The sequence below is a fragment of the Typha latifolia genome, chromosome 3 (genome assembly GCF_019914945.1).
Source record: "Typha latifolia isolate L0001 chromosome 3, TyphaL0001v2, whole genome shotgun sequence".
In the NCBI taxonomy this organism is placed as follows: domain Eukaryota; kingdom Viridiplantae; phylum Streptophyta; class Magnoliopsida; order Poales; family Typhaceae; genus Typha; species Typha latifolia.
In genome coordinates this window covers 9802341-9816764 of record NC_133088.1, presented here as the reverse complement: position 1 = coordinate 9816764, position 14424 = coordinate 9802341, and the positions used below count along the sequence as shown (strand labels likewise).

The 14424-nt window shown below is 40.4% G+C and overlaps 1 protein-coding gene across 1 annotated transcript; it reads right to left on the bottom strand.

The window, feature by feature from the left end:
* Positions 1–7989: 7989 nt before the first annotated feature.
* LOC140784114 (CO(2)-response secreted protease) lies at positions 7990–12391 on the bottom strand. Its single transcript, XM_073131322.1, has 9 exons — positions 12161–12391; positions 10615–10880; positions 10417–10528; positions 9802–10333; positions 9617–9720; positions 9262–9504; positions 9044–9158; positions 8738–8942; positions 7990–8623 (listed from the first exon to the last, which is right to left on the bottom strand). Exons 1-9 carry the CDS (start codon positions 12346–12348, stop codon positions 8064–8066), a joined length of 2325 nt encoding a protein of 774 aa, XP_072987423.1. The 5' UTR covers positions 12349–12391; the 3' UTR covers positions 7990–8063.
* Between the last annotated feature and the right edge of the window lie 2033 nt (positions 12392–14424).

Sequence of the window (14424 nt, the reverse complement as noted above, 5' to 3'; positions counted from 1 at the left end):
TAATAAAAATAACTTAACTCAATTCTCATTCCATAATTATTATCAACGTGATACGATTCGGACTTCACCGACGTCGTCTCGAGTTTGGATTTACCTTAGGATAAGATTGAGTTTTAGGATAAGATTGAGTTTTAGGATAAGATTGTGTTTTAGGATAAGATTGAGTTGTTGGTTAGCCTATAAAAGTATGTGTAGGGCAACCAAAATTATTATTGATTATTGAGAATTGAGTTTGCCTTGCCTCCTTCGTCTTCTTCGCTCCCGTTCCCTCAATCTCCCCGGCGACGCCGCTTCTAATCTCCCTCGACAGGCCAATCACCCTAGTCCCTTAGGAGTGGCCCTCTTCTCCCCCTTCTTCCAATTTATCCATCGCTATCCCTAACCTTTCCATCATCCATAACCCTTCCACCATCACTTTTACACCGGTGCCACCCCATCAACACCGGCCCTCCACAATCCACCATTACCCAGGATTTCGTGCCTTCATCCACGGAATCCAAAAACAGAGTATCCTGACGTTCGTCTACTAAACGAACGATATCTCGAGATCCCCAACTCCGATTCGCCTGAAACTAGATCCGTTGGAAAGCTCTTTTCCGGGCCTACAACATATCAAAATTTCACAGTGATCCAACGGCGGGATATTTCGGGATCTTATCTTAAAGTTCCGTGCAAGATCGTACCAATCTGGTATCAGAGCCGTCTAAACCAAAAGAGGGTTCGTATCAAGCTGGTATCAGAGCCTATAGCCGAGGAAGGATCGTATCACAACGCATGACTACTCCTATTTATAAGGGTAGAAATCCTAGCGGATCGAATCCACATGCGGATTATCTAATTTATTTAAAATTTAAGATAATAAGATAAAGCTAACTAACTCACTTAACTTGACTCAATTGACTCGACTTACATGGTCAGATCATAACATAGGATGGATGTGATGATGGAGTAGAGGATGAGGTAGTTGTTGGAGGTGGCTTGACAATAGATGATGGAGGTGACTTACGAATACGAATGCAGTAGATGGCTAAAGGTTATGATTGGCTATAGCTGTGGCGATCACAAAGACAAGAGTTGTACGGGAGGTCGAGATGGTTAAGGCAAAGCGAGACGAAGTTGGAGAAGTTGGAGACGAAAAAGAAGTCTAGGCCCGAGAGAAATATAGAGAGCTAGAAAGAAGTAGTCTATTTAATAGTTAAATGCATGCTTAAAATATGTGCCATAAGACCCTATTTATAGAGAATAAAATAAAAGAGTCCTAAAAATTGACTAAGAAATAAATAATTAAACCTATCTAAACTGGTTCTCAAATTCCCTTTGATTGTAACTCTATTATGCCCTAAATAGAATATGAAGGAAGTTCGAATATGAAAAATATTGACTATCATGCCGCCTATCTAATATATTTGGTTTCATAATTTTCATACATCGCATGAATATCTGATTAATTTTCTAGAACTGAGTAGATTGAAAATTCCTACGGTTTAGGGGTAGAGTGATTCAGACCCAATTTTGATTTGGATCATATCAATCCATCACAATTTCATTCACCTTGTCCTCAAGTTGAGAACCATATCAGAGACTTAGATAGTCGAACCCATCCATTCGCAAGTGGTCGGATCCACTAGATTTGAATCATACCATGATAGGGGTGCACTACCCAATCTAGGACTCTTCGGTATCAATTGATGTAGCCCAATGTAAGGGTGCATTCGATAGGGATTGATGTTTTTAGACTAGCAGCGGTGTGGATTGATGTTTTTAGGTGCACACTTGCAAAACTAATTTGTTTCATGGCCACGTCTAGGGTTAGTGGTCTATGTCCTAAGATTGTAGGTGATTGACTATGATAGGGACAACCCTCAGAGGGTTTCTAGTAGAGCTCAACTCAAAGAAGATGATGAACAAGGCTCGAACACTACCGGTGCTCTTGGCGGCCGACAAATTTGTGTTGTGTCCTATTAGTGCGGTGCTTGCTCTTAGATAAGCTATGACTAGCAACAATGTATGCAGCGACTGTCCCTTGGGTAGATACAACTTTAGGATAGGCTGAAGTAGCAGTTGACTCATGGAAGATGATGGGTAGAATGCAAACACCACTAGTGAACTCAGTGGGCCACGAGCGCACTCGATTTAGACAAATAATGTTTAGGGAAGCACATTTTGTGGAGGATGCTAGGACTTGGATTAGTGAAGCCCTAGTACATGAAGAGTTTGTCGAAGGGTGGCCAAGGTTAGACTAAACTGCACACCAAGGAGAGTTCGGGTCTAGTCTAAAGCATGCACACATGCTAATATATTTGAGCTTGGCGTGTCTTGGCTTAAGGGGGCTCTCGATCTGAGAGTAGACTTTTTAGAGTATTTAAAACTCCATTACTAGGCTTGAGTCGTGCCCGAATTTGGGAAAGGCTTGAAAACAATCCAGATTAGTAGAAGCCTACTCTTAGGCTAAGCTTTGGTGCATCTTGGCATGACGGAGGGCACGTCCATAGTAGGAAGTGGGCCCACCTGAAAATGGAAAGGCTCGAGAGAGATTGGATCAAAACTCAACCTAGTTATGCTGGTGGGTTGAGGTCGGACACCTCTATAGATCGTCGGGTCTATTATAAACAATACACAGACTAATTAACTAGGTCGTAGGCTAGTCAGTTGGGACTATATCTTGTTGCGTGCTATGGGCTAAGCATCTAGATGGATCAGGTCGTCGACCAGGATGGGAAAGATCTTGAGAAGGGATGGATCAAGGCTTAATCCAAGTGAGGCCTTGGTCAAGGATTAGACTAAAGGAATAATTTGTTTGACTATTAGCCATGTGTAGGCTGAGCTAGACTGAGTGGACTTGGCGTGCATTCGAGGTGATAAAGTGGCTGACCTAGATGGGGAAGGCTGAGGGAAGCGTTAGACCAAGTCTAGCTCTAGTTTCAGGCTGAGCAATGTTCGGATGTGAAAAAGGAGCATGATTTGTAGGTGCTCGTGTGTGCGGCTTGAGCTATGCCATCTAGTCCATGGACTCATCTATGGCTTGTGGGGGCACGTCTAAGATGATTATATGACTTACCCGATTGTCGAAGTCCCTAGGTTGGTTTGGGTCACGACTCAACTAAAGTGAGTGGAGGTATATGTTTGGACGCAAGGGGGTGAGCTTGTATGGCTTGTTGATGTGTGCATCGATTGAGAGTTGAGACTAGCAATGGGCGACAGGGCCATTGGTGAAGGTGGTGCTCCAATGGGTGCAATGACTACATCTTCATGCTTGTACGACTATATAGAAGGTGCAACAAGGCTATGCCCAAATGTGGCCAGAGTATCCTTAATCAGTGATCTGATCATCGACCTCATCATGCAATCTTGGATTGATGCTCTTTGAGTGTTTCCATGTTTCAACTCTCCTTGGCCATGACAGGGCTCCTTCCCTTTCCTCTAATACGGCTTCCCTGAGTTGACATGATCATCCCTTGGATTGTGCATAGAGTTGCACAAATTATGATTGCAAGTGCATTGTATCCACTCATGAGCATGCTAATTGATCTTTAATTTATATGGACACCCAGAGTTGTTATCCCTTGGGGTGGAGGGATCATGCTATCATGTTGAGAAAGCGATCGATGTGGAATAGGGCTGAAAATGGTAGTTCAGGATCTGTCATTGCCTTTCATGCAGTCAAGTGCCCTCATCTTTCCTATGTTGCTCATCTTTATTTTAGCAATGGTAGAGCTTATCTTGGCCATCAAGGGCCTAATATTTGGATCATTCATCTTCCCTTACTTGACTTTTGTGGTGGCCATGCCAAAAAATGTTGCTCCCAAATTGATACGACTTGATTAACTATAATATTAAATTAATGTGATCTAACTAGCTTTGATACTAAATTGATGCAGGACAGTGATGGGGGCTAGTTGTAGAGTAGAGGTGGATGATGAAGTGGAGGTCGAGTTGTTGATGGAGATGGCTCGATGGTAGATGGTGGCAGTGACCTACATATGCAAAACGATGATTGTCTTACAATTGTGGCAATCGTAAAGAGGAAGGGAGAAAAGTCAGAGACGAAAGAGAAAGCTAGCGTTAAGAGATAGAGAGAACTAGAAAAAAGTAGTCTATTCAATAATTCAATGCATTAGACTTTTTAACCTTCAACTGGTTTTACTTCAACAAATTCAGCACATCCTCTAAATGTCGCAAATGCTCCATTTCAGTCCTGTTATACACCAAAATATCGTCATAGAATACCAAGACATTCCATCTAAGTACAGGCCAAAAAATATCATTCATGAGGCTTTGGAAAGTTGCTGGAGCATTGGTGAGGCCAAACGACATCACCCGGAACTCGTAATGCTCGTCCGGAGTTTGAAATGCAGTTTTGTGAACATCCGCCGGATTAACTCTAATTTGATGATACCTGACCCTCAAGTCAAGCTTGTTGAATAAGGTCACCCCTACAAGCTCATCCAGCAGGTCCTCTATGACCGAAATTGGATATCGGTCCTTGACGGTGATAGCGTTTAGTGCCCAATAGTTCACACCAATAACACGAGCGATAAGAGCTATGACTTAGTTGTATGAGGCCTTGCTCCAACATCTCGGCCACCATTTTAGCGATAACCACCTTTTACACATGTACATATCGATACAGTCTCACATTCCTTGGTGCAGCCCTAGGCACAATCTCTAAGTGATGGTCTGACATTTGTGCCGGCGATAACTCTTTTGGTTCCTCAAATAGTCTAGCAAATTTATCCAATAAATTAGACAAAATAATTATAGTACATAGACTCATTTGAGGCTCATCTTCTGCTAGTCCTAACTGAAGAAGATAGACCCAATCACTTGCACGGCAACTCCACCATCGGCTGCATCGCTGGAATCAGCAGGGATTGAACACCATCAAGTCGCACCTTTTTGTTTCCTTGCTGAAATTTTATCCACATACTCTAGAAATTAAATGTGATGAGTCCCAAGCTTTGCAACCACTGAGTGCCAAGGACAATGTTCGCTCCTCGTAGAGCCAACATATAGAATTCCATAATGATGTCGTATCCTTACACCTATATAATGGTCCAGTGGCACAAGCTCTCGGCCCAAAGCTTCGTGCTGTCTCCAATAGCAACCTCAAAACCCGTAGTCGGTTCAGCATCCAAGCCTATCTTCCTCACCAACATCTCATCTAGAAAGTTGTGTGTACTCCCAAAATTGATAAAGATGTGCACATAATGCTTTTTAATGAGTCTGTCAACCCACAATGTCCTCGGCGCAGAAGTACCCGAATATGCATGCATCGAAATCTCAGCTTGGATATCTTCCTCCGCACCCTCCTCCACATCCTCCCCACCCACCTCCACATCCTCCCCATGGACCTCCTCTGCATACTTTCCATCACCAACAACCCATCGTTCCCCTCGAAACCATCGATAATCATCACACTCCCGATCGGTTTGGAACACCAATAACTGGGGGTGAAACGTTCATCACATCAAAAGCAAAGCCCCTTCGCTCTTCGTTCCTCCACTTAGGCAAGTCTGAGAGTTCGAATGGAGAATCTTGTGCCGCCTCTAACATCGAAAGATGGTCTCAAAGGTGGTCGTGCCCCTGTACTAGCAGCCACTTCCTTCGAACCTGCAAAATTTTCAGCCGGCATTCTCGGCGCAAACCGCCCATCTCGGCTGCCCCAACTTGCCTTCGCTACCATTTTTAGAGCCTAGTGCTTTTGCTCTAGCCTCACGACCTTCTCGAAGGCCTCCTCAAGAGTGGTAGGACAGAGAGCACGAATGTCTGCTTGGATCTTCTCCCGCAGCCCTGAAATAAAAGTGCTCATCAATATCGATTCGAGCTAAGGTGGCTCGCACTAACTACTAACTTTTTCAAATTCTGCTTAGTACTCCGACACGATTATCCTCTAAACTATTTTTCTTAAAATGGTAGAAAAATCCTCATGCACTGTTATCCCAAATCTGCATGTAATCCTTCTATAAAATTTTGCCCAATCGGTAAATCCTCCACCTCGAATGGCCGATCAGTACCAATGCAACGTCGTTCCCTGGAGGTGAAAGCTTGTCATCGTCACTTTTGCGTCCTTCGTTGTCCCTTGACAATTAAAATACTGCTCTACTTGAAACAACCAATCCGTCAGATCCCCGTATTAAAATTTTAGAAAGTCCAAGCGTGCAGTTCTCCCCCAAATAATATTATTGAGCTCGCGAAAGATCTTTGGTTCAGGTCAGAACCGCTATGGTTGTTGCTCTCATTCTCGGAATCCTTGAACATGTCTAACACCATATCCAAAGGGATCGACATAATTGTCAAAGTTCCAATCTTCTTCACCGACGAAGTGCACCGCTGCCGCACGCCTCTCGGGTTCCACCACCGCCAGCCTCGAGTGATGTACTAGAGGTGGGGGATGTTGTGTAAGAATAGGTAAAAGTAGCTCATTGACATTAACATGTCGTACTTGGACCTGTGGGGTGTCGGTTTAATGTGGTTCCACCACTGGTCCTTCTTGCAACACCGATATTCGTCGAGGAGATAACAAAGCTGACTAGTTCATGATGTATTCCTTCAAGGTTTATGATCGTTCTGCATTATGTCCACCCAATGCAGCAACTTTTGGAACATGCCCATAAGTTCATCCGCCAAGCCCATGCTCACACCCACGAACGTCGATTGACTTGGTCCTACATCAGCTGCACCAAGGGTATCAGCTTCTCGATTAGGGTTTTCGTGGGTCGAGTCATTCATTGTCAGTGTGCCCTCCATTGATCTCCTTGACAATACCATCTTCCTTGTCTCCACCATTAATGGAGGTTCGAGGTCCACTAGGCTCTGATATCACTGATAGAAACGGAATGTCCTCTTCAATATTTGGATCGATTGTAGGGAAGCAATCCGCACAATCGAGGAAAAATATTTATCAGATATTTTTTCATAATTAGAAAATTACAAAACTAAGGGTAGTCGATCCATAACTTCCTAATCTATGTTTTTGGTATTTACGCCCTTCATAGATTCAGACTGCAACTATGATAAAAATACGCAAGAGTGGGGGTGATGGTGGTGGTGACGAGTGGAGGTGATGATAAGGTTATGGATGATAGTGGAGATGATGAGGGTGGATGGTTTATGGAGTTTAGGGATAAGAATGAAGAGGAGAAGTGGTTGAGATCCCAAGGAGGAGGGAGGACTCGATAGACAAGGGAGGTTAGAAGAACACCTACATCAAGATGGCACATGACTAGGGCTTGAAGGAAAGGGAAGGGAGATTAGAGTAGAGAGGATAGAAGGAGATAAAAATCAAGATTCATTCATCATTATATTTTTTTTTTGTCATCCACACCTTAAGATGCTAACCAAACAAGCCAAAAATAATAATTATTAACCCTAAAAATAGTAGATTCTCGTCGACTACGTTTGAACGCACAAATTGCATTCTTTGTCGATGCGAACGTATGCAGGCATTCGCATGCGGGCGTTTGAACGCAGCCGAGTGCGTTCGAACGCACAATTTGTGTTCTCTATCAATATGAATGCTTGTAGGCATTCGCAAAGGCGTTCGAACACACCCCTTCCCGCCTTCGAACGCGACATACAAAAACTTTTTTTTTGAAATAAATAACTAATACAATAAGAAAAGACTCTAGTAAAATGTATCATACCCGTCTGAATGCTCCTTTTGATCCAATTTGAATATTGTATAGAAAATATACCCTATTATTCATATCCTTATATTTTATAAGATGTGTCCTTTTTCTAAATGCCCACCTAGTGTTTTTATTTTCTAGAATATCCGGTGTTTTGAATATTAATTAAACATCTAATGGTCCTAATATTGGCAAATTTGGCATTCACATACCGTTGTAGTACTGGTTTTATGTTTATGTCTAGGTTTGTCCATTCGATTACTGCCATCAGCAATAGGACAACGTCAGTAGTTAAATTAATAAACTTTTTAAGCTCTCCTTTTTGGAAACCAGAGATCATTACGTTATGTTTTATGTGAGATTTATTAATAAGAGATTATCTCTTCTGAGTTAAATTTATTCAAGATAACATATGTAAAGTATTAAACATCTTTCTCAAACGTTTCTGACAATAAATGGGCTACGAACTCTATGCGTTCCATCCGACCATGTAATCGATCCAAAGAAATCACCTTTGACTGAGGAGTTCACCATTGAGAAAACCACTTGGAATCCCAAACTCCTATCCATTTTTGTGAATTGAAGCTTACTTGGTATTACCTTCACATCTAACCCTGGTGGAGAATTAATGCTCACATTATATGTAGTTTCTTCTACTGCTCCAACATTTGTGACAACTCGGTTTACAGCCTTTTGTTGGTCTCGGCTCAATGTAGAGATGGCGATTGATGCATAATTAAGCTCCGAGATGAGATCTTTACTTGAATTACTCGGACATTGGAATCCATTAGGAATAGTGGTTATAAGTTTTATGGTAGATGATTGGTACCCATAGTTGCAGAGAAATTGTAAATAGTCTTCAGTTCCTGCTTCATACACTAGACCTGGTTCCAGTGCACCTGCTGGGTTTACCTCTCCAGCACCGACATCATATGGGTTGGCTGATGATCCGGAGTAATCTGTGATAGGCAATTTATTGTTGTCTGTCTGAGTTGCTGCAAAATTAATCAAAGGCCAATACACAGATAAATATTAGAATTTGTAAGTTAGTTATAATGTCGTTCATCTAACCTGTTGATTTGTAACATGATCAATAAGCAACTTCTGACCTGTGGTCATGATGGCTGATCTAATGGCAGCCGGACTCCATGTCGGCTTCCAAGATTTTATAGTTGCAGCTACTCCTGCTACATGTGGGCAGGCCATAGAAGTTCCAGAGACTAAGTTGAATGATGAAGGCTTCTGACCAGAGGGAGCCTCAGATGTAGGAATCCATGAAGCAAGAATGTTTACTCCGGGAGCAGCAACATCAGGCTGGAAAAGGAAAAAAAAAAATCACTCTCTACTTTGGTCACTTTCTTATCTCAGGCTCCATATGCAAATGGCTTATAAATTGATAAATATAAACTATATGCCTTAAGGATGTTATTAGTCTGCGACGAAGGGCCTCTCGAAGAGAAATATGCCACAGTTGGTGCAGGCTTATACTTCGTCATCATGATCGTTGGTAGAATCGTGGCCACGGGGTTTCTGGACAGAGATACCAAGAAAGCATGAAATAATAATTAAAATAGATTAAGAAGAATTCATGGATTGAGTACGATGAAATTAATGGTCATGGTTGTTATTGTACTTCGAGGAGTTTATGTAGCTAAGAACATCATCAGCTGCTTGCGAGGTTATCTCTGTCACGGGGAAATTGATGTAAGTAGTAGCAACACCTATACCCATCTCATTCACAAAGATTGCTCCTATTGCTCCAGAGCTCTTCAATTCATCTACTTTTTCCATCCTTGATGTGTCATTATGAAAGTGATTGCAGAGAACTATCTTCTTTTGTATCTTATTTTCATCCAATGAAGCTGGCTCGCAGTGGCTGAAACAATTTGCATGCATGCAGGATGCAGCCACAAGAATAAAATTAGTACATATTATTAATTCTTAGAGCAGAGCAGATCAAATTGGATGATGTAATACTGATCATGAACCTTGCAGATTGATCATTGGAGCTTGAATTATATTTGGCTGATCCACCATATATGAGGGGATAAACTGAGGATTTCTCTAGGTTAGAGAAGTTTATAGCTTCACCCTGTAGTCAAAATTGCAAAATGATAGAAAATCTAATGCTAAAAATTGAATCAAATTTTAAGCAATTAAAAGGTGCTCATACTCTAACAGCCTCGCTGTTGTCACCCAACATGACATCAGACTCAAAATCTCGATCAATCGTTGTTGCAGCAACGGTTAATATCCACGGCGCGGTGTTCACTATCGACCCCGACGTTGGGCCATCATTCCCAGCTGAGCAGACTACCGTGATCCCCTTCGCCACCGCGTGAAATGCTCCGATGGCAATTGGATCCTCTGAGAAGTCCGGTTGGTAGAACATCGAGGCACCCAACGATACCGACAATAGATCAACCCCATCTGCAACAGCATCATCAAACCCTGCAAGAATGGCAGAACCTGGGCAGCCACCATTCGATGAGCAAACGCGATACATTGCGATGCGCGATGAGGGTGATCCTCCCTTGGCTGTTCCTTCTGCAAACCCATAGTAAGATGCATCTGTCACAATGTTCCCAGCTGCAGTAGAGGCTGTGTGTGTCCCATGACCGACTTCATCTCTAGGAGAGTCATTATTTGTTGCTGCTGAGTCCGTAACTATTGCAGTTGGGTAGTATCTTGCACCGATTAACTTCCTGTTTGAAACAAAGAAAATACTTTCATAGAAGTGTAAACTAACATAACAACCACTACAAGAAAAGAATCGCTTTCAACTCACTTGTTACAATTGGATACGTTGAAGTCACTTCCACTGATGCAAGCTCCCTTCCATCGCCTTGGAATCTCTCCAAAACCTTCATCATTGAAGCTCTTCGACTCCGGCCAAATGCCTAGGATCAAGTAAGAATAAAAGTAGTAAATCAAGATATATAGAGGTGGGCCAGTGTCAAGTAGATGAATAAGAGATGCCTCTTGCCTGTGTCCAAGAGGCCAACTATGGTGTCTGACTGAGTAGCTGATGAGGAGGTGTCGAAGTTTGAGCTGGAGTCAATCACGACCGATGTTTGTTGTAGGAAATCCCATGATCGAGTAGTGTGGGGTTGGTAAATGGGATCAACGAATACTGAAACTACTCCTTCTCTTCTTCTAAGATCCTCAGCTTCATCCTTTGTCAATCTTGCAGCGAACCCAGAGAATCCATTCTTATAGCTCCGGATTAGAATCTTCTCAGTACGTTGTCCCCTAATCCATTTACATAGTGAGAATTTGAGAGAAATGAGAAAAAAAAACAGTAATGGTAGTCACAATTGCAAAAGAGGATGATGATATCTCAGAAAAATAATCATGCCCTTCTAAACAGTTTCAAAAGTTGGATAATGAACATATTTTTGAAAAAAAATAATTACATAACTAATATCTCATCGAATTCTCCAAATTTAGAACTTTTCATATTCACAAAAATAACAGATCCATGAATTGTGAGACTCTCCTCCATACTGTTGCCATTTTCTTAGCAAGGTTTAGTCGATCAAACTTCTCCCAGCACATCGTAGTAGGTAACTAGTTAAAATTTAAGTGCACATTTTGGTTATAGGGGTGTAACTGAGTTGAGCACAGGCATGAATTGAAATTAATTTTGTGCCTAAGTTATAATAATCAAGCTTGAATTGCTTAATTTTAATTTGAGCCTATTTTGAGCTCTAGCTTAATAGGTTTAAACCTATATCAAATCAAGCCTAAGACAAACTTCAATTGCATCAAGCTCGAAGCAAAGCTTCAACTGAATCTTGGGTGATTTATACTTTGCAAAATCAAATCAAACATATAACTAAACTAAATCTAATTTATTATATTTATATATTAATTGAGTCTTATCGATCTAAGCATGATTGAGTCAGCTTGTGCTCAAGCTAAGCTTGAAATTAAATTTGAGCTCGAAGAACAAGCCTTATCATGTTAGCTTGATTTTACAGTTCTATATGATTTAATTCTTTATACTTATAACTATAGTGAAACTGATAACACTATTAACAAAATATTCTAAATTATTAAAATACTCCTATTATTTTTGGTAGACAATAATCTATTGGGGTGGAGCAATTTTTATTTAGACAATAACACCCCTCCCTTCTTTGTACTTGCGGAGAGGTGGGTTTCACCTTACTTTATGTGTAATGATATAGGGTATTTTAGACCATAAAAGTTGAGAAACAATAAGAATACAGTTGGTTATTTTGGAGATATTGACACCATTAATTCAGATGAAAACTTTTAACAATTTTATTTTAGTCAAGTACAAGGACTAAAGTGATACGAAAATTAGTATACATGTAAGCAATTTTATATCAAATTATATAATGCTAAAATGCATTTGGCCATTGAAATTTTTTAGGTTTTTGAAAAACCACAATAGTATACATGTAACACTCCCACGAATGCAGACATATCTAGTTAGAACTCCACTGATCTATAAGTAGCTTTTAGGAGAGAATAAACTAGTTAGAAAACTAAGCAGATCCAACCTTCTCAACACTGAACCCAGAAGCTGAAGGTGGCTCTCCTTCAAAATGTCCTCAGATGAATCAACTGGAACAGCTCCCATGTACACTATATAAGCCTCCCTCTTCTCTCCTTGGTTCCCCATCACTTCTACAAGTAAAAGAAGCGAACCAAGTAAAAAAGTAATGCCTATGTTTCTGAGGCCCATCATTTCCACTGTTAAGAGTCCTTAGCTTCAGTTCCACCTTCAACTTGGCTGTGGGTCTTTCAACTTATAGAGAAATAGAGGTCAGTGGGAGTTTGGCACGCATGCCTTAGTGGGGTGGCCACTGACGTCTGCAATCCAATCGATTCCTTATCAGCTAGCAAATTCTATAAGGATTCACAGATCCATCACTCTCTGTGTCATTCTTAATTTCTCATCCATATAAAATATTTGAGTGCCCAAAAGGTGGTGAGCAGCATGCATCAAAATGGTATGCTGCAAAAGATTGCTGGAGCCTTGCTTGTCACGTCCAGATTGGAGGACAGAGGGGAAAATAAGTAGTGAGCATACATGTGTGTATTATGCTTGTAACATTTGGAAGTTTGGCAAGGTTGAAACTAGAATTATACTTTGATATGCAGATCAACTTAGGACTCTGCATGCTTAGGAAGTGGCTATTTGCACGTTGTTGAATAGACCACTAAAATTGTGTCAATTAGTAAATAACTAGTTGGATATCTTCTATCTTTCTTCTCATTGCTGATAATAATACGGTGACTGCATTCATTGTAGTATATTTTACTAAGAAAATACATAAGATATTCCACAGGTGACTACATTGATTGTAGTATTACTAAGAAAAAACATAAGATATTCTACTGTGTGACTCACCTCAATTAATGCAAGATTTATGGAGTGCAGGATGTATGTTTTTCTTTCTCTGCTTAATAAGATCGCTTTGTGACTCAAACTTGCTTATATGGAAAATAATAATCAGTATCTAATATATAAATATATATTTTATCAAGTTGTGAAATATTTAAGAGATAATTATACTAAGGCCCTTAAAATAATTGCTCATTTTCACTAGCACCTTGTTTTTTTGGTACATATTAATACTCTAAATCATAGAAAATCTCTTATCCTATGACTATGTTAACAAATGACTTATTTATCCCTCAATTTTTCTTATTTTTCCTTTTAAATAAGAGTAAAATAGTTCCTAGAGAACCTAATATTAATCACATGACGCTCATACATTAGTTTTCAATAAAAAATCTAATAGAAATAAACATCCTTAAAAAATTATAGTTAAAAAAAGTTAATGTGTCAGAAAGAAAAAGAGGTCTATATAAAAATGGGCATCAGTCTAGAAATTCTGAGTGTAATTATCTCAATATTTAATCCATTGAGATTGCTTTAATTATTGGATAAGAATTATAAATTTGGAAGAGAGTAATGCTCAAGATAATTGGTGCCCTGTGCCTGAAAATTCGGGCTCCGCCTCCACAATGCTTCACACTTAAACCCTAAACACTAAACATTGAATCATTACTTTCATAATAGAAGTATGATAATTACTAGAGAAAATGTGATGCTATCCTTTTGGTGGTTTTTTTTATCAGACCCACTAGGAGGAACATGATTTCGAAAAGGTAGAGTTAGATATGATACTCTCTAAGGGCATTTATGAACACTTTGACTTATAAGGGAAAAGTATGATACTTTGAAGATATGGGAGAATCAGCCAGGCCTGGCAAAGCTTCTCTGCTACTTCCCTCTCTTCTTTCCTAACATCCTTGGCTAGGAGAGGGAGAGATCACTCCTCCCTAGAGTATTTTACCTTCTCCACTCTCATCTTTCTCCTCACATTTTTTTTCTCCTTCCCCCTTTGCTGACTGGTCCCCTGTCGTCGAGGTCGAAGCTTCTCTCATCATTGCCGGCGCTGCATCCTCTACCCTACAGCCACTACCGTCGTTTTGCCCCCTCCACCATCAGTGATGAAACACGTTATTATTTTTCTAGTCCCTTATCACCCATCTTGCCTCAGTCATTACATCAAAGCCTTTACTGGGTTCCACTAGTTATGCAGAAGATAGCATTTTCTTATTTGCTGCTGCCATAAAACCCCAAGTTAACTCACTCCTTGCTCCCATTAGTCTTTCGAGATCATACCTAGTATAATCTATAAACATTAATAAACTGTGGAGAGACTTGTGTTAAAGTATAACCTATGACTTATTATAATCTATAAACATTAATAAACTGTTCCAACCTACAAACTTGCACTATATATAGAGA